Here is a 19,414-nt window from a genome sequence, read left to right on the forward strand (position 1 = left end):
TTCGGAGGAATAAATGAAAGAGCGCCTCTTTTGCAGCCTGTGGGGCCTGTCGACGGTCAGCGGTTCGACAGGCCTCTCACGGTCAGGTGGTGGATCCTATCGAATGGTGGATGTTTGATGGGGCCTAATCGAACACCAGCCGTTCGATACGGTATTAGAATTACGATTTTGCATGAATTATCTCTAATGTTGTGATTTTCTATTAAAATAATTTTATTTCTTAAAAAAATTCGATCCCAGGGGCTGTCTCTCACGTGTCCACCTGATTTGCCTCTCTCTCTCGGCCCCCCAGACCCAATCTCTCTGTGTGTTTCTCTCTCTACGGTTAGGGTTAGGGTTCGCGCCGCCCTCGATGGCCGGAGCCGGCATCCACCCGTTCCACCAGCAGTGGGCGCCGGCGCCGGGGGCGCCCGCCCCGGCCGCGGCCGTCCCGCCGCCTCCCCCCGTGCCTGGCGCGCCCGACGCCGCCGCCCGCCCCGGCGGCCCGCCCGACGAGGTCCGCACCATCTTCATCACGGGGCTCCCCGCCGACGTCAAGGAGCGGGAGCTCCACAACCTGCTCCGCTGGCTCCCCGGCTTCGAGGCCTCCCAGATCAACTTCAAGGGCGACCAGCCCATGGGCTTCGCACTCTTCTCCTCCGCCCACCACGCCGTCGCCGCCAAGGCCGCGCTGCAGGTCGCTCTCCTCGTCCCCCGATTTGCCGGATGATGTGGTGTTGTGAACCGACCGACCCTCTCCTCTGCAGGATCTCGTCTTCGATGCGGAGACCAAGACGGCGCTGCACACCGAGATGGCCAAGAAGAACCTCTTCGTCAAGAGAGGTGCCGTTCCCTTTCTCAATGTGTTGTTGCGTACGGAGTACTATGGATATCTGCAGTGCGTGTATTGCTTTGCAGAGCAATCAGATATGCTCCCTCCGATTCATATTATAAGAAGTTTTGGCTCTATGGAAATTCATCCATGGATTAGTATCTATGTTTTATTTATGTGTCTATGTCTAGATTCATTAGCATCCATATGAATCTAGAGAGGACCAGAGTTTATCTTATATATTGTGAAACAGAGGTAATGCAAATTTGGGCCCATCTTACACACCTCACAGTGCCGCGGTATTGAAATCTTTGGTTGGATGGAGAGGATCCATATGAATGTACTAACTTGTGATGTTTGGTGTATATACTGCTTTGAATCATGGAACCTTTCACCTTTTATCAATTATTAAAGGTTAGAAGAGAGTGGCAACCAATCGATCTGCTTATTAGTTGTCTGGTAAACCAATGTGTCGATATCTTGATGGTTTTCATATGGACTTTATAAACAAAAAATTACAGTATATAGTAGTTCTGTGTTGTGAGATCTAGGGTTAGGGTTAGGGCTGTTTTTGTTTTAACAGAGCTTTGTGTTGATGAAGTTTAATATTTGAAAATGCTATTATAGCATTTCTTTACGGAGGATGGGAAATAACCATGGCTTGTATAGATTGTTATAAAATTACCGTAACTTGGTGCAAAAACCTGTTGACAAATTATGTCTCCGTGTACTCCCTGTACTGGGTGTTGTTTATTTCCATTTACTCCATGAAATGGTTAGTACAATGTTTCACATTTTCATTATGTGTTGATATATTGAATGCTTATGTTAGGTGTGGGAAACGATGCAAATGCTATGGACCAAAGTAAACGTTTGCGGACTGGTGGAGATTATACTCATTCTCCTTATGCTGCTCCCCCATATCATCCACCCCCACCAGCTGTTTCCATGTGGGGAACGCCAGGGTAAATTTCTTAATATTTTTACTCTTTCTTTCATCTGATTCCGCATGGTTATGGAGTTCTATAATCCTTATTTTTGGGTGTGATTCAGTTATATCGCGGCACCACCCCCGTACAATCATTATGCAGCCTATCCAGTGCCTCCGGTAGCAATGACTTCACCTTCTCCTGTACCAGGTCCAACTGCCTATGCTCCTGTTCAGGTACTTTGGAGTTATGTTCGCAGATTGCATTATGGGAAATAATTTGTTACATATCTCAGCTTTGTTTTGACCTTATTTTTAAGAAGGGTAAATATTATTTCCTAATTAAATTTGACATAGCTCATGGGATGCTCAGTAGTGTTCTATAGCTTCTCTACTTATGTGTTGTTTTCTGTTATCTAAGATCAAAACACGATGAATTCATAGAAAAGTCAAAATCGATGACCCCTGCAGTTTACAACCTATGCATCGAAACAACTCCCCTCTTGTGTTCTCTGCATATATGTTATATCTAGTTCCTCTTTCTGTTAATGGTGGTAGAGATGGTTTACTGTTCCTTCAGTCCTTGTACTCAAATCACTTATGTTAATACCAACTGCCTTTGCTTTTTCTTGTCCTGTTAGATCATAGAACCAGGAATTCAATGAAAAACATCAAATTGCTTATGTAGTCTAGACATGTTAACCAATACGACAGTAATCTTGGCAATTACATCGTTCACAGACCACCAGTCACCTGCATCCTTCTTCATTCAATTGAATCAAAATTTTGACTATGAGCACTGATAAAAATAAATTAAGCTCTCTTGCCTTTGCCTATCCTCTACTTGTTCTCAAGTTCCCTTAAAAAAATGAAGAGGTCATATGTGCATAAATGTGTATGTAAAATATTGTTTGCAAATACACTTTTAGTCTTCTTGATGGAACAATATGCTTTTGTCATGATTTGGGTTTATAAACTGTGGTGCTATTGAAAAAAAGGTCGTTTCTGCATTACTAATGCAAAATACATTGTTTGTTGCCAAATATTTTGACTGCTCTAAATTGTTCAGTTTTCTGAAGTCTAGTATTGATGGTATCTTTTAATTTACTTTTGCAGAACACAAAAGATAACCCTCCCTGCAACACCCTTTTCATTGGTAATCTTGGTGAAACTGTTATTGAAGAGGAATTGCGGAGCCTTTTCAGCGTGTAAGAGTTGGCGATGCTTAATATTGTTATCCATTTTGTGCTCTGGTGTTGCATGGTTTAATTCTAGATACAACAGTTTTAACTGATTATGATTATTTATTTTTCTTTCAGGCAACCTGGTTACAAACAAATGAAAGTGTTGCGGCAAGACAGGAACACTGTTTGTTTCATTGAATTCGAGGTATGTACATACAGTGGAGCCATTGTGTCTTAGCTTGTCACTACCTTATCCTGCATTCTTACTTTTAATCTCAATGTTTTTTAAACTTTAGGATGTGAATGCTGCTTCAGCTGTACACCATAATCTACAGGGTGCTGTTATTCCTAGCTCTGGCCGTGGTGGAATGCGAATTCAATATCCTTTATCTGCTCACTAAAATAAAATAATCGCTTACATTAGCATTTAATATTTATGTTTCCCCTTGCAGACTTTATATGTTTTTTTAAGTCCTTAACATTTTCAACATTTTCGAAAAATCCCTATGGCCGAAGGAAGGATTCCATTGGTGGAATTGGGGGCCCTCTGAATGGAGCTCCCTCAAACTGAGACCACTTGAAGGGGACGTAACTTGAACTTTAGCATGCCATCATGGATTTCATGCTAGTCCATCCTACTAAATTATCATCTGCATATTTCTGCTAAATGCTTGTTTCTGTCATGTGGCATCACCATCTCCATTAGGTTGAATTTCTGGGCATCATCTTCATTAGATGGAGTTTCTTGGACATGATCATCATCTTCATTAGGTGGAGTTTCTGGGACATGATCATCTGATAAACTTTGCATTGTCACCATTATCATCGCTGGTGGTGTGGACTCCTTTACATTGTCTATGTAGTTTGAGAAGCACATGTCGAGCATCGTGTAGATGTGCATTTGCTCTGTTATGGATATTGTTCTGTAGTACTGTTTAGTTTCTTGTGTGTAGTCGCTACATTTCATGTGTTCATTTCATTGTCACTTTGCAAACTGGACATTCTGTAATAGTATTGCTGAGTTTTCTTACTAGAAGTTTGGTACTGTGGCATAATGGGATGATTCATACAATCATGGCATGGCATGTTCATCAGGGAAGGACACAGTTGATAGACATCATGGCATGGCATACCCCATTTAAGGAAACCTTGGAGCATTGTTGTTCGCACCAGGAAGCATAACCATCCATGATCCATCCATCCATTGATATTTAACATAAATTATTTTTTAGTATGTTTTAGGTCCAAGCAGAGAGTACTAACACTTGACAATAAAATAAAACCAGCTGCAAGCCTTTTTGTTTTCTGTAGCAGATGGTGAATGATCTAAGAGTGGCTGCAACCAGCTGCAGGCCTTTTTTGTTTTTCTGTAGCAGATGGTGAATGATCTAAAGAGTGGTTGGAAGTCGTTTGGTAAAGAGAAGATCATGGATGCGGGCATGAGGTAAGCTGCTCAGCAGAGGTGCTGTAAAGTAAAAAAAAAGGAAAAGAAAAAGGAAGAAAGATAGTCTCAGGTTTTAGCATTGCCGTGAGGCGAACTTGTAGCCAGAAGCCGCATTGTATGAGCGAGCTAGTTCGTTCAAAGCTACTAGTCACTTACTCCCCTAAAAAAATTTGCTGAAACTGTGTTTGCAATGATGTGGTAACTGGTAAGTGGTACATTATGAATGTGTGGGTTATTAATGCCTGATTAGTAAATTTGCTTGAAAAATAAAACGCAGGTCTGACCAAGATCCCTTGGGAAATTTATTGTTGGGTTTCAACAACATTTCTTGATTCGTCTGTCAGAGTGCACAAGTGCAACAGTAAAAGTTGTCTTTTTAGCTATAAAAAAATGAACCATTTTTTGCGCTAGCTTACGAACGAATGAACGATCCTACCGGATGCTGCGTTCATTGAAAGCACCCTTTGCTCGGTACATAATGAGAGCATCTTGCTTTACTTTGATGTCTTAACAATGGAGCGTGTTATAGAGAGAATATATCATGTGTATATTAAGCTTTATGTGCATATACTTTACAACAACTAAAAGAAATTCTTAGAAAATGTACACGCAAGTCTCATCTTTTAACTTCATTATATTTTAGCTCTAAAAAAGAAAAACCCAATAGTCTTTAGAGCATAAATCTATTAGAATTTTGCTTTCTTTTTTGCTCTCTGTTATATAATGAATTCAAATGTGAATATAAATAGGTATAGTACTATTGGAAGTATGTGTACATTTTTTCTAGAATTTCCGATAATATTTGAGAGTTGATGTGTGCTGTGTGCGCACGACAAACTTTAAACATAGGGTATGTTTCCTGTTATCAAAGGTCATCACTATCTGTGCCGTGCTTTCAAAGCACGATTTCTCCACCATTCGTCATTTATCTAAACTGGACCTTGGATAGTGGATGTATCGACCTCTGGGGTGCAAGACGAAGGCTGGTTTTTTTATTGATAAAACATTTAAAGAGGAAAGATTATCTGATATCTTATAGCTATTTCATAGTATAAAGGATAAAATTAGCTGCTATACAATTAAAATTATAACCTATATAGAAATTAAAAAAATCATTTAGCATTTCGGGACGCATGCTAAAAATCACGGAATAATCTGGTATAAAAGAATGCAACCTAGTTTATGATAAGGTAGAAGCTCCATTATGTATTATGTATAAGATACCATAGCTCTCCCTTATGGGTCAAACCAGAAGGAATACATAAAGTGAATTATTCTCATACGAGTAAAACCATATTTTTATTAAATGATAGGGAATTCAAACATATGTTAAGGAAAGTAAAATGAAAATATATTTTATATATTATGTATTTCATACCTAGCAAAATATGCAGCAATTCTCATTTAGACAGAAAACAGTTCTATTCTTCATCGCACGTAGATTATATATCATTATACATCTTTTATTATAATCACTGACATGCGAGTATCCTAATACTGTCCCTATAATAAAGGATGAGAAACCTTTCCGATCCTGCTGTCCTACCTAGGCTGAGGCTCTCCATTTCGTTCACTGTTTCCGTAATAATGCCAGTTAAAAGCTTATACTATGCACCTACAAGGGTACAACGTTGAACGTTCATTATTCAGACCACGACATGGATTAACAGTAGGCAATTAGTTAAAATTATGATTAATAGCCGCTCCGTTTCATCTGACAAGTCATTTTTAGTTTGGTTAAGTTTATAGTTTAATGTAATGCTATCATTAGTTTCATCAAAGGAAAAGTTTATTTAACCCCTACAATACTGGTGTTGGTCCATTTAACCCACTAAAATATGAAAACTAGTATTCTACCCCATAAAATATTCAAACCAATTCCAGTAAACATTTATGGCCTCTTCGTTTCAAAGGATTTTTACAGGAAAATTGGAAAAATTGAACTGTTTCTTCTAAAATTCCTATAAAATTCCCGTGAAACAAAGAGACCCTTAGAAAGTTTTCATAAATGTTTTTGGATATGTGAACTATGATGCACATAATGATATATTAATAGAGTGTGTTAAGTATTATTTTAATATTACCAACTTGGAAAATAGGTACATTGACTTGACAATCAACGAGAGAAATGTATCTACTTATACCATTGGGGAGAGTATTGGGAAACCCTATAGCCATACTTAATCTTACCTATATCCATTTTTAAAAATATAACCAATACCCAAACTAAATGGACATTAACCAATGGGTATGAACCAAAATTTATTCAAATTTGCTCTTCAATATAACAAATAATCCCTCCAAATTTCAATCAAATTTGATAATTTTTTATAACGTGAATACGAGTTTAAAAATTTTAGATCTGAGTTTATACGTACTAAATAGCTATGAATAAAGTGGTTACAATGAGTAATACCCACTCTATACCAAAAATTTAAATTGAAAATTATTCTTACCCAGACCCCACCCAAATAGTGTGCATGTGGATATGGAATGGATAATGGATACTTGGTGGTAGCCCTAAATGTATCAATTGGGTTAACTTATACCAAATGGACTAATGTGTTTGTCTCATAAGTAATACCACCTGCCACATAGGCAATAATGCAGCCACATCATCATTCACATGGCCAAAATCACTTATAAAATCATCCTAGCGGTTAAACTGGTTTTGATACTTCAGGCGCAAAATCACTTATAGTTTCATATTTAGCGGATTAAGTAGAACAAAACCACACTTCAGGGGGTTAATTAGCTTTCCTTCACTAAATTCATCATTGAACATATTCTTATAGTATATTATTTTTTATGTTCAAAATGTTGCTTTATTTTTTATAAAATTTATCAAACTTATTAGATGAAAAGGAGGGGCAGTATGCAATTAGTTAACGTGATGCAGATTTATCGAAACATATTGGACACCAACACCGTGCTGACCATCTGGAAACAAGAAAAATAAAAATGTGGAATAGAGTCCGGAAGTTTTTCGTTTTCACCTCTACAACAATCAGAAGAACGTCAACTTCATCTCACGCCTACCTACACATCATCAGGTATCATCCTCAAATCGCTGGACAAATATGCACGCAGCTACCAATTACCACATGCAATGTATGCAGCGTTAATTCGAGAATCCGGATCAAAGCACAGGGGCATGGCTCTGTCCCCTGCAAATATCATATCCTCAAATTCCATATACAGCGAGAAAATAATCGTCAGGGTTAAATCTGGCTTCCAAGCTGGACGCTGAAGGCCAGGGCAAAGCAAATCTGGGGCTCTCCTGTTACTAACGATCCCCGCCATTGATGATGAGAGATGGGTACGGGACCTTCTTGATGTCAACAAATGTCGAGTACTCGGGGTTCAATGGTTGCTTCCATGGCTCCCCATCCATTTGCATGTACGCATCCCTCCATTGCCCGCCTTTTATCTCCAACCGTATTGCTGCTGCCTGAAAAATAGTACAATAGGGGGGATTTGCTGATATGGTTTTCTTCCACAAGATTTTGACGATATGAATGTCTCCTGCGATCTGGAGTTGCAAAGCAGTTGTTTATTGAAATTTCCTCAGTGTGATGTTTGTTTGCAGGTTATGTGACAAAAATTTTACTGCATCGCGTTTCTAGCCTTTTCGCTTCAAGTTGAACAGTAATGCATTGAATACCTTATGCTATTCACAGCTTGTGCAGGGAGCAAGTACCTGAGCTATGTGTTTTGCAGATATTAGTTCAACCATCACAAGGGATGCATGCCACCCTTGCTTCAATCCAAATATTTCAAGAAGACCATCATCTGATTGGGCTTCGACAAATCCTCTCTGTTGACATACAGAAAATATAAGTTTCCTTAATGATATTCCAGAAAAAGAAAAGGGTACGCTTGTTAGTATTTGTGAGAAAGTTCATCCGTTGCACTTTCCAAGCAAAACAAGTGACAAAGCAATTCACTTAGCACACCTTTTCCAAGTATTCAGGCTTCAAGTTTCCCCATGGATTCCTTCCACTCGCATAGTTGTGAAGGTTTAACGCAACAATAGCCCTGACACTGAATTACAGCATGTTTGCTCAATATAATTGAATCTTGTATTCATGTTCCTAGAATAATTTCTAGCTCTTCCCTGAGGCTGCATTACTTAGTGTCCCATATAGTAATACTCCCTCCTATCTTTTTTACATGATGTTGGTTAGTTCAAATGGAGGTAGTACTAAAGTAATCTGTTTACAATAGTACTCTGCAGACTTTTCAAACTGGAAAAGAGTGATTGATGCAAAATGTAATCATCATTATTTTTTCTGAAATTAAATTTCAGATCTAGAACTAGGATAATACAACGACATAAAGGAAACAAAATGTCAACTTGCCTTGATGGTACAGGGATGTTCTCCCACTCAGAGCTGTCCATCTTCTTTATAGATAAACGGATAATGTTCCTCAATCCCCTGATATATGAAATAAAAATCAAAATAAGAGTCTGTTATCAGTCTCTGTCATTCTAACCTGAGTTATCCAAATCAGTATCTGGAAGCTTATAACAGAAAAAGAAAGAGAAACATTTATATCTATGAATTAGTATGGCTTATAGATGAGTTTGAGCGGAATGAAAAAATAGTAAATAAAAATTAGAGAAAGTAATAATTTTTTAAATAACATTAAATCATTACTAATTGATAAAACATAAACAATTAACCATAATTGATACTTGGTTGAAAGGAAATCTTGAGTGTGTTTGCTCTTTATAAGGAGAATACATTGTAATTGGGTCATTTATTCCAAAAAAAGGTAGAAATCATAAAACATTAAAAAAAAAGGGGATCACATGATGGACGATGTTTCCAGATTTCTAGATGTCCGTAAAATAGTAATACAGTATGCATTAAAGGCTTAAACTAAATCAAGGGGATACAATACCTCAGTTCAGGGTCACTGATACACTGTGTAAAAAACCATCCCTGCTTGCAGGTATATCCTGCGTAAATTAACTGTCATAAAATCAGCCAATCAGTATTTTAGTTAGCAAAAGAATTCTGTTACAATGTTATTTATATATTCATGAACAGAAAACAAAAGGGTTATCACGACAAAGTCAAAACATCGAATCTGTGCCTGACCAACAATAGAACTTATAAGAACCTTCATTCAATATGTACTTTAACCGTTGTATCATTCAATATGTACTTCAACCTATGTATCATTCAATATGTACTTCAACCTATGTATCATTCATATGTACTTCAACCTATGTATCAAACCCTATTTGGCTGCATACATCCACTTGGATGTAGAGGTCGGGTTTTAATCCATTTTCTTAAAAAAAAATCAAACCCTATATAAACTATACATGCTTGCAGTGAGAATATGCGAACCATTATGTTGGGAGTTTTTTCTATGTTACTGCAGTTCAAAATTAGTAGCTTGGGAGCAATGTTGACAAAGGTAATGTCATGTGTGGCCATACCTACGGCAGCCATGTGAAGATCAGGAGCAACGCACCACTGAACACATCCAATTAGTTCCCAATTAGCATCCTTTGCTTAGGGTTAAAGCAAGTTAATGTATCATCCACATTATATTTATATTTTGTATGGTCCATTATCTTTACACTATTCCTTTATTAGGACCTTTCATTTAGGGCAATGTATCATTACAGAAAGGCAAGGAAAAAGTTATTTGATCTCCTATTCCCCTTTGTCCTTTCCCAGTCTCCTATACGCCCCTCCTGCACGAGCATTCTTCTTGTTAATCAGTCACAGTACATGCTGATATTGTCAGGAATTCCTTTTAGCTAGCAGAAAATACACTGGATACCCGAAAGAAAATAATTCATTAAAAACAATGGGCCCAGTGTTCTTCAGCAGTCTACCCCCTCCCCCGTTAACCAATTTTTTTTAAAAAAAAACTGTACCATTGTTAGTTTATTTTTAAAAGAAAATTAAGACACACAAGAGATCTCCTATTGACAGTAATCTTGATCACATTCACAGGTTAACTTTATGAGCATACAAAGAAGAGAAGGCAGACAACTTGCATATGCTAATTCAATATCAGGAGTTTGGGCTGAGAAGCATTTGAAATGCCATAAACGAGGGAAAGCTCATCCATGAGTACATACTTTATTAGATAAAGGACCACTAGCAAGGAATGGCTTTTCATCCCGTAGATGGTGAAATCCATAAGCCACTTGAGCATCCATGCCTGCATTACAAAGGAATTTGCATCCTCAATGTCCCTTCAGAACATATGTAATATGCATATTGAAAATGTCAACATATAGTAACAACAAAGAAAGGTCTACCACAGATAAGTTCTAGACTAATAATAAATGTAAGGGGTGACAACTAACTGAGATAAGCATATAGAAGATCACCACAAACAATACAACCATATATGGTAGGTAAAAACTATATGAGAATGTAATAACTAAAGGGGATTTTTTCAAAAACCTAGTTAAAAGGTACTTAGCTTAAGTGCACAGTAGTCTCGAAGATACTTCCTCTTGATGAGATGCAGAATTGGAAGACATAATAGATAGATAGATACAGATGTAGAATATGATGATATAAATGATTTACATGTGGCCACGAATATAATATAGCTAGGCCTTTGGAATGCATTATAAACGCACTATTGAACACTCAACTGAAATATAAATTATCATGTAAAAAAAGTGCACCTATGCTGAAGTAATTATAGAATACACCATTAAAGCAAGAAACTGTTTCAGGCAACTCCCCTTCAGCAGTTCCGTCCTGCAGGTAGACTTCTATTAATCAAGCAGAATGCATTTGTACAACATTTGAAGAAGATATTATAAATAATTACTCTCGGATCATAAAATATTTTATGTTTAGCACAAGATTTGGTCATACTTTTGAAACTTTAACCATCTATATAATATATCAAATGCTTAGTTCAAAAACAAAAATGTAGTATCGTAGATTTGCCTTGAAAAATCTATCCTAATATGATAAACTTATTTGATTCTATAAATTTATTCTCACATAAAATTAATTGTGAAAGCTTCACAAATTTGATCAATTTTATCTTAAATGTCAAATATTTATCATTGGAGGGAGTACAGTGTAAAAAGTACACGGGGCAGACTTCTAATGCATTTGTATAACATTTGAATAATATAGTACAAAATAATTACATCGTAAAAGGTACACTCTCCGAGATTCCTGAGGGAGTGAGGAAGATTCAGTTCTTCCTCTTCTTCTTCATCTCGTGCTGGCATAGAAACAACAACATGCCAACTGCAGAAAGAACTAGATTAATCAGCAATTGGAAGTGGTTATATTGGGTGTGTGAGTGTTACATACTGAAGAAGGAACATGGTCATTAATGCAACTATATTGGGACAATATGCCGAATAAGCAAATAACAAGTTAATTGGGAAACTATACTGAAAGATCAAATCATTTACATGCCGTCTCTCATATAAAGAAGTCTTTAGAAGTCATTAACATGTACAAGAAAACCTCCAGGATTCAATCATGTTGTAGTTATTCAATATTCACATGTCAAGTCACAAAAGCAATATCCCTAAATCCAACTTTGTGTTATGAACAGTAGCAAATGTCATCATTAACAGGATAAACATGTTTCCAGGTAACAGGATGTTATTAGCATGGGAAATCCTATTAAGAACATAGTGAAGCTTCGATTATATGGATTCTCAGTCGTATAGATAAAGTCACGTATATCACAAGTTGATAGAGCTGTGAAGCTAGATTTTGGTAACCATATTAATCATGTATGCATGTTATTCATCTATTTCCATACAGTTGACATTTTAGAATTTGCACAGTAGAATGTGAGAATTTTCTTTAAATACTATTAGTAGGTTTATCATCAAAAGTGCATTGGTGTGGCTATTTTTTTAATGATCTACTAGTGTATATTTAGAAAAATGTAATGGTTTTATGTGTGTCTGAGATCATGTTAATGTCTAAAATGAGATATACTTGGAAACAGAGGGAGCACATTGCTGGAGCATGGTAATCTTCATTCAAGTGATACCTCTGCAGACTTAATAACCTCAAATAAAATCCATTTAATATAGCAAGGCATGGAAGTATCACCATTAAACAGCACCAGCATGCACAGAAGATTAAAATAACTGGTCTACAAAGTAATCAAGTCACCTGTCTAAACAAGAAACTGAACCGAAAATAGCCTTGTACAGAGATCGTTTAGCAGCTGCTTTCCATCCGAAAGGAAAGGAAGCACCCTGAAAATAACTGTGAGGTCATGAAAACTTGCAGTAAGTAGCTTCATAAGAAGACAGGAAGAGTGCAAGAAAGAGATCTTTTTACCCAGCCATAACTCCTGGAAAGATCATTTCCTGTCCCAAGTGGTATAACAGCAACTGGAGGAACCGGTTCCCTGTTTTGAACATAAAGGTCTCCTAAACATCCCAACACCCAACCTACTGTACCATCACCTCCTGCAACCTAGGTAGGTCACAAACTGTAAGTATTTATGAGAAGGATTCCTCTGACTAGTACAATTTGTGCCATTATAGGGAAATAAAAAACTCTAAAAAAACATTTTTAGAATTTAGCATTTTTGTTGTTAAACTAGAATATTGACTGTAATCTTGTAACAGATGATGCTATTAGCATCTAGCACCTCAGGAGAAACACAAAATAACAATGTGTTCTTTACAGCTATGGAAGCTAAGAAAGATGCATACATACCATGACCCTTAAATTATGGCGAATGAACTTTGCACTGTGGTCACCAGCGTCAGCGAGTTGTTCCAAACAAGCCAAAGCATATTCCACAAAGTCAGAAGGCTTCACAATAGTAAGATCAAAAACCTGGTGACAGAAGGTTGTTGTTAATAATAAAGAAGTTATCCCATAAATAATTATTTTTTCAAGAACAAGAAAGGCCCAGGGCTCTTCCGGCTAGCACCACAAGGTGATGGGCTAGCCAGCTGGCCCGGGTTCAAGCCTCATCCCCCTTAATAAGTCCCGATATGAGAGTCCATTCTCTCATACCAACGTTTAATTTTTCAAGAACAACAGTCCCAGTAATTGAAGATATTGCATGATGCTCAAACATTCTTTAACAGAGCAAGTATACATACGAAATCAAGTGATTTGGTGTATGATGCTCAAATTTTCTTTAACAGAGCAAGTACATATAAATAATCAAGTGATTTGGATCGAGAATTAACCCATTCTAGTTCTTTTGCTTCAGTCTTGGAAAATAATTCAAGGGCATGTAAACGAAGTGGAGCAATTTGCCGGCATAAGCAAATTAACTGTTCTACTCTGTTCCATAGGGTTCGGTGATGTGTTTCCCTAGCATTTCATCATCCTCTTATTCCACATCACCATAAACAAAGTTTGACATATCCCCATATTTTGTTTGTAGTGTTATCATTGTATGAGCATGGTAGCAATGGACCAATAGCACATCCAGATTAATATACCAGATTCATACATGATGATGGATTTAAAAATTGCAGTGTCCTTGGTTCGTAACTGTATTTTGCATGCAACTAGTGCAGATTTATATTATTGTTTCTGGAACCATCAAATCAATAATATCCATGGAAATTAGCTTAGTGGCAGCATGACTACATATGCAGATAAGAATTAGCAGGGAATTTTATCCCTTAATCACCCGGACATCCTTCATTCATGAAGCCTGATGTGTACTTCAAGATGAAAGATATTTTTTTTATTTGATGACTGAAACACCTCACGAAATCAAGTACTGATGCTATTCTACAGATTTGTTAATTACTACCAATAGTCCTTGCACGAACAACTGCCATCTTTGAACAAATGGAAACGTGTTCGATCTCTAACAATTATTTCTCTACCATATACTTTAGATATAAGTTTGGTGACATGATGGCAATCATGACAAACTCTGAGATTCTTGACTATCCGAATGGGCATATCATCACTTGTGTTAATAAAAGCAAATGCAATTGCCATCTTCTCGCTATGGCGGCTGAGTGCATCTTCCTTTTCCTCTTCTTCAATATCAAGCAAAACTTCCTTCTTGTCAGGGACATAACCTTCCTCCAACCTTATCCTACTATCAATCTCATCCCATTTTGCCAAAATCTCTTCTATCAAAGGATGGGACAGATCTCCAACAATAAATTGGTGAATAACTCCTCTAATCTCTACAGTGCTGCATCCTGGTGTCTTCTCAACTCCCTTCTCACGCATTAGGTGCCTAATTTCCCTTGCAGAAGCATGCCTACCGGAAGCAGCATATATGTTACTCAGAAGTACATAAGCACCACTTTTATCAGGCTCCAGTTCGATCCAATGCTTGACAACATACTCAGCCAACTCCACGCTCTTGTGAAACCTACAGCCAGCCATCAAAGCTCCCCAGATCAAGGCATCAGGTTTCATGGGCATTTTCTCAACCATCTCTCTGGCTTCGTTAAGCAAGCCATTTCGTGCCAAAAGGTCCACCATGCATCCATAATGCTCGATCTTTGGTCTGATACCATACTTCCTCACCATAGAATTGAAAAGCTCCCGACCCTTGTCAACCAACCCGGTGTGTGTGCATGCGCACAATGCACCAATGAAGGCAATGTCATCTGGCTTGACACCTAAGCTCTCCATCTGGGCGAATAACATCAATGCCTCTGATCCTCGACCGTGCATCGCCAGTCCTTTTATCATAGTAGTCCAAGCCAGCACATTCTTTTCCTTCATCCCCTTGAAAACCTCCATGCCAAGCTGCAGCTCACCACATTTGGCATACATGTCCACTAATGCAGTGCCCAAAAACACGGAGATCCTTTTGTTATTGGCCTTCAGGTAACCGTGTACCCATTTGCCCTGCTCCAGCACCCCAAGCTGAGCACACGCGGCGAGCACACCCACGAGGACAGTGTCATCCGGGGAGACACCTTCAGCCTGCATTCGTGTGAACAATCCCAGTGCCTCCCTCCCATCCCCAGCCTGCACGTAGGCATTCACCATGGCGCTCCACGACACAGTATTCCTCGCAGGCATTTCGTCGAACAGAGCGCGGGCGTCGGCGACCCGACCGGCCCTCGCGTAGGCCGTGATGAGCGTGTTGAACGTAGAGGCGTCGACGCAATCCGCCGTGCGCAGCAGCTTGAGGGCGTCGGACAGACGGCCGATGAGGCCTGCGTGGACGCGGATGAGCGCGTTGCTCACAAGGAGGAACCCCACGAGGCCGAGCTTGACAGCATGGGCGTGGACGGCGAGCGCGAGGCCCGACGCGCCTGGGGTGGCGGGGGAGAGGGCCAGCGCCTTCAGGAGGGATGGGAGGGTGTGCTGGGTGGGGAGGAGGCCGGCGCGGAGGAGGCCCGCGTAGAGCGGCAGCGCGAGGTGCGGCCGCGCGGAGCCGGCGAGCGCCCGGATGAGCGCGCCGTGGAGCTCGGCGCTCCGCCGCAGCCACCCCGACGTGACCAGCGCCGCCTGGATCCGCGCGATCGCGCGCACGTCGCCGCCGCACCGCGACAGGTGCTCGACGTAACGCCCGACGCCGACCATCTCATCCCACCTCAACTCGTCACGTCGTGCTCTCCAATCGCTCGCGAAAATGCCTCACCCGCACGTCATGTCATGCCACGCCGCGCACCAAAAGATGGCCATGCATTACAAGAGAGAGGGACGAGGTGTTGACCTGGTCCTCGCCGATGAGCTCCTGGAGGCGGGATTTGAGGACGGGGCCGAGACGGCCGCCGCTGCGCGGGTTGACGAACGCGATGAGGGGGGACTCGGGAGCGTCGTCGTGCGCGGCGCCGAACCACGGGTTGACCGACACCGACACGCCTCTTCCTCCTCCTCCTCCCCCAGCGCCGGCCTCGTAGGTGTAGGCGTACCCGGGGACGTAAGCGAACGCCCCCGCGGAGGGGTCCCTGGCCCGCAGCGCCGCGTGCACGGCGGCCCGGAGCCGCTGCGGCAGCGCGGCGCGGGCGCGGAGGTCCTCCTTCTCGAACGCCGAGGCGGCGGCGCGGCCGAACCCGCAGCTCCGGAACGAGAGCGACTCGATGAGCGCGCCCACCAGCGGCGGCTGCGGCAGGGGCGGCGGGGTCGGCGACCGCGGCGGCGACTGGTCCCCGCGCTCCCCGGGCGACGACGACGACATGGACGCCACGTCGGAGCACGACCGCGACCGCGCCCGCGATCGCGATCGGAGGTAGGGCACCGGGGAAAACGTCTTGGGAGGTGAGGGGATGGCCGGTTGGGGCGGAGGAGGAGGAGGAGGTCGTGGTGGTGGTGGTGGAGGCGGAGGCGGAGGCGGAGGAGTTTTGTAAGGTCGTTTTGTTTTTTGTTTTTTTCCTTCACGCGGGAGGGAGGACGATCGAATCAGCTCTTCTTTTAAACCGAAACGAGAGGAACAACCAGCTTTGGGGGCCGCGGTCTCATGCGCGGAAGTTCGCACGCTTCCACCAGCGAATACATGTGCTCTTATCCATATAAACTTTATACCTGAAATATTATACATAAACTTTATATACTAAATATTATGGATAAATTTTATACATTAAATATTATATGCACATACTTTATACGCTATAATATATTATAGAGAAAATCTAAAAAATATCATTGACAAACGTCTAGGTCTAAGAAATACTACTGACGAATGCGAGTTATAAGAAATATCATCTTACAAACGAATTTGTCTGAGAAATGACATTGCCGTTAGGGTTCCGTCTATTTCCGATATTAAATACATTGTTCGTACTATAGCACTTAGCGGAAAAAGTTCGTGGAACCTAACGGCGTTAACATTTCTTAAACAAATTTGTTTGTGCGTGGCATTTTGTAGAACTCGTATTTTCGATAGCATTTCTTAGAATTAAGTATTTGTCAATGGCATTGGTTAGATTTCTCTATATTATCTACATGTTTTATATGTAAAATGTTATACATATAAGTTTCATACACTAAATATTATACATGTAAATGGTATACACTAGGGATTATATCATATGTACAGATTTAGTATATATAATGTTATAATATAAACTTCATAAATAAAAAATATACACATAATTTTATAAGGACAAACTTTATATATTAAAATATTCGATACACGAATATCTCGTATATACATTTTTTGGATTTAAATATTCTATACCCGATAAAAAGGTATTCATGTGAAAAGAGAAAAAAAACACCCCACCACTTCTGCAGACCGATTCGCACATACGTGTCCCACGCGTGCGTTCTTGCTTCAGACTTGCAGGAAGTTTGAAGCCAGACAGTAGAGATAGGAGATGATCATACATGCGACTATTTGAACCAACCCACTAGTTTTGAAGATTTTGTGGCATTTAGCCATAACTGCTTGTAGAAAATATTCGTATTTTAATAGATAACGCCATTAATTTTTATGGCATGTTTGATCCTTTATTTTATTTAAAAAAGTTTACAAATATTAAAAAAACTAAGCTATAACTAAAATGTATAGTTGTAAATCCAATCAAAACAAAATAAATGATATTTACACAAGTTTTTAAATAAAACAAATGATCAAACATATGATAAAAAGTCAATAGTATGTGTCATCTATTAAACTAGATGATACCCCGCGCGTTGTTGCGGAAAACTGTGTGATAATGCAGTAGATATGAATTTTAAATTTTGTTTCTTACCTACTATATATTTTTTATGTATTTATATATTTTGGTGTCATAATCAATTATCCATAAGTTATAAATGATTGGATTGTACAGTGTGCCTATAGTAGAAGAGATGTAATTTACGCTCTTGATGAATCATCAAAAGGCTAAAAACAATTGAGGTGATGTGAAGAGATACAATTTACACCTTTGATATATCATGCTAAGACAAAAAACAATTGAGATGATGTGGCTTAATTTATACCCTTGATGTATTATCCTCGGCTAAAAACAATGAGATGGTGTGGCTTAATTTACACCTTTGATGTATCATCCTAAGGCTAAAATAATTAAGATGATGTGGATTAATTTATACCCTTGATGTATTATCCTAAGGCTAAAAATAATTGAGGTGATGTGGCTTTATAAGAGAAGAGATAATGACATTAACATTACAGAAAGTAGGGATAATACGAAAGGAATACTGTGCACTTGATGTTTGCTTATTTTGGTACAATAAAACAATGTGATGTCCGTGTGAGAGAGGAATCCTTTTTATGTGGTACCGAAACCTATAATCGGTGATAAACAGGAGATGTATGCATAGTGGTGGTCATAGAATAGCAGTGCAGCATACAAGTAGGGATTACTAATAGTCACTTTCTTTAATTAACATGATTTAAATAAACATAAACACGTGAAATTAGATATCAGGTCTTACAAATTTATTAAAACATGAGATATCATAAAGTAGTCATTTAAATGACATGCAAGAAATCATTAAAGGTTGTTCATCGTAGGCCCCTCCACTAAAAGGATTTTAGACTAGTGGTGCTTATTTGGCATCTAGGTTAAGAAAAATAGTATCACATGTTCTTGCCAACACAGTTTATCACAATGCCCCTGGAATGAGATACTCTTAAGTCAAAGGGACTCAAGGGCTAGCCCATAGGCAGCCCCTAGATCTCCTCACTTTATGTCTGAGAAACCACGTCCATGCCCCCTTACATGCATTCATGCCCTCTCCTACATGCTTACGTCCTCGGTGTGTCCTTTAAGGCTATGATACAACAACTATAATGGTCCTTAATTCCTCACACTATTAAATTATTTTTTGTTTGTAAATATATTTTTTTTTCTATAAAATAAAAAAGCCAATCAATCAACCCAATGAAAGTACCCATTTATTACCTTAATTGTGGTCTTGGACTGATTTTGGTTGATCAGCCATAAAACTGGCCATTATTAACCCCCCCCCCCCTCTTTTAATACCATTCATGTTTCCTCCCTACTCAAATAAGGGTGATTTTTGTTGATTTTGTTCCGCATGTCACATTCTAATCAGCAAATAAAATTTTATCAAAAATGTAGAGTGTGGGTATGAGAGGAAAATGAGATATGGTCGAAAATTGGGTCCTAATTCCTTTTTAAATTTTTATTGATTTCTGTAATGGTG

The 19,414-nt window shown here is 39.4% G+C and overlaps 3 protein-coding genes across 4 annotated transcripts; 1 reads left to right on the forward strand and 2 right to left on the reverse strand.

The window, feature by feature from the left end:
* Positions 1-352: 352 nt before the first annotated feature.
* LOC102717088 (cell wall integrity protein scw1) lies at positions 353-4,546 on the forward strand. Its single transcript, XM_006659908.3, has 8 exons — positions 353-676; positions 747-822; positions 1,644-1,776; positions 1,865-1,976; positions 2,856-2,947; positions 3,059-3,128; positions 3,220-3,302; positions 3,413-4,546. The coding sequence occupies exons 1-8, from the start codon at positions 353-355 to the stop codon at positions 3,492-3,494; spliced, it is 972 nt and encodes a 323-aa protein (XP_006659971.2). The 3' UTR covers positions 3,495-4,546.
* Positions 4,547-7,241: 2,695 nt separating this feature from the next.
* Positions 7,242-16,643, reverse strand: LOC102717364 (diacylglycerol kinase 4). 2 transcript variants are annotated; one of them, XM_040527208.1, is made up of 12 exons: positions 16,011-16,643; positions 13,067-13,189; positions 12,683-12,820; positions 12,512-12,597; positions 11,518-11,620; positions 11,038-11,113; positions 10,477-10,559; positions 9,276-9,346; positions 8,729-8,806; positions 8,324-8,411; positions 8,068-8,184; positions 7,242-7,899 (listed from the first exon to the last, which is right to left on the reverse strand). In XM_040527208.1, the coding sequence occupies exons 1-12, from the start codon at positions 16,473-16,475 to the stop codon at positions 7,654-7,656; spliced, it is 1,674 nt and encodes a 557-aa protein (XP_040383142.1). In that variant the 5' UTR covers positions 16,476-16,643; the 3' UTR covers positions 7,242-7,653. The 2 variants fall into 2 exon arrangements, with proteins under 2 accessions (XP_040383142.1, XP_015695542.2); XM_015840056.2 differs by having other exon boundaries at positions 7,242-7,818; positions 16,011-16,638.
* LOC107304687 (pentatricopeptide repeat-containing protein At5g66520-like) lies at positions 13,872-15,365 on the reverse strand. Its single transcript, XM_015839961.2, has one exon. The coding sequence runs from the start codon at positions 15,335-15,337 to the stop codon at positions 14,126-14,128; it is 1,212 nt and encodes a 403-aa protein (XP_015695447.2). The 5' UTR covers positions 15,338-15,365; the 3' UTR covers positions 13,872-14,125.
* Positions 16,644-19,414: the final 2,771 nt, after the last annotated feature.

This window comes from Oryza brachyantha, chromosome 8 (genome assembly GCF_000231095.2).
Source record: "Oryza brachyantha chromosome 8, ObraRS2, whole genome shotgun sequence".
Classification (NCBI taxonomy): domain Eukaryota; kingdom Viridiplantae; phylum Streptophyta; class Magnoliopsida; order Poales; family Poaceae; genus Oryza; species Oryza brachyantha.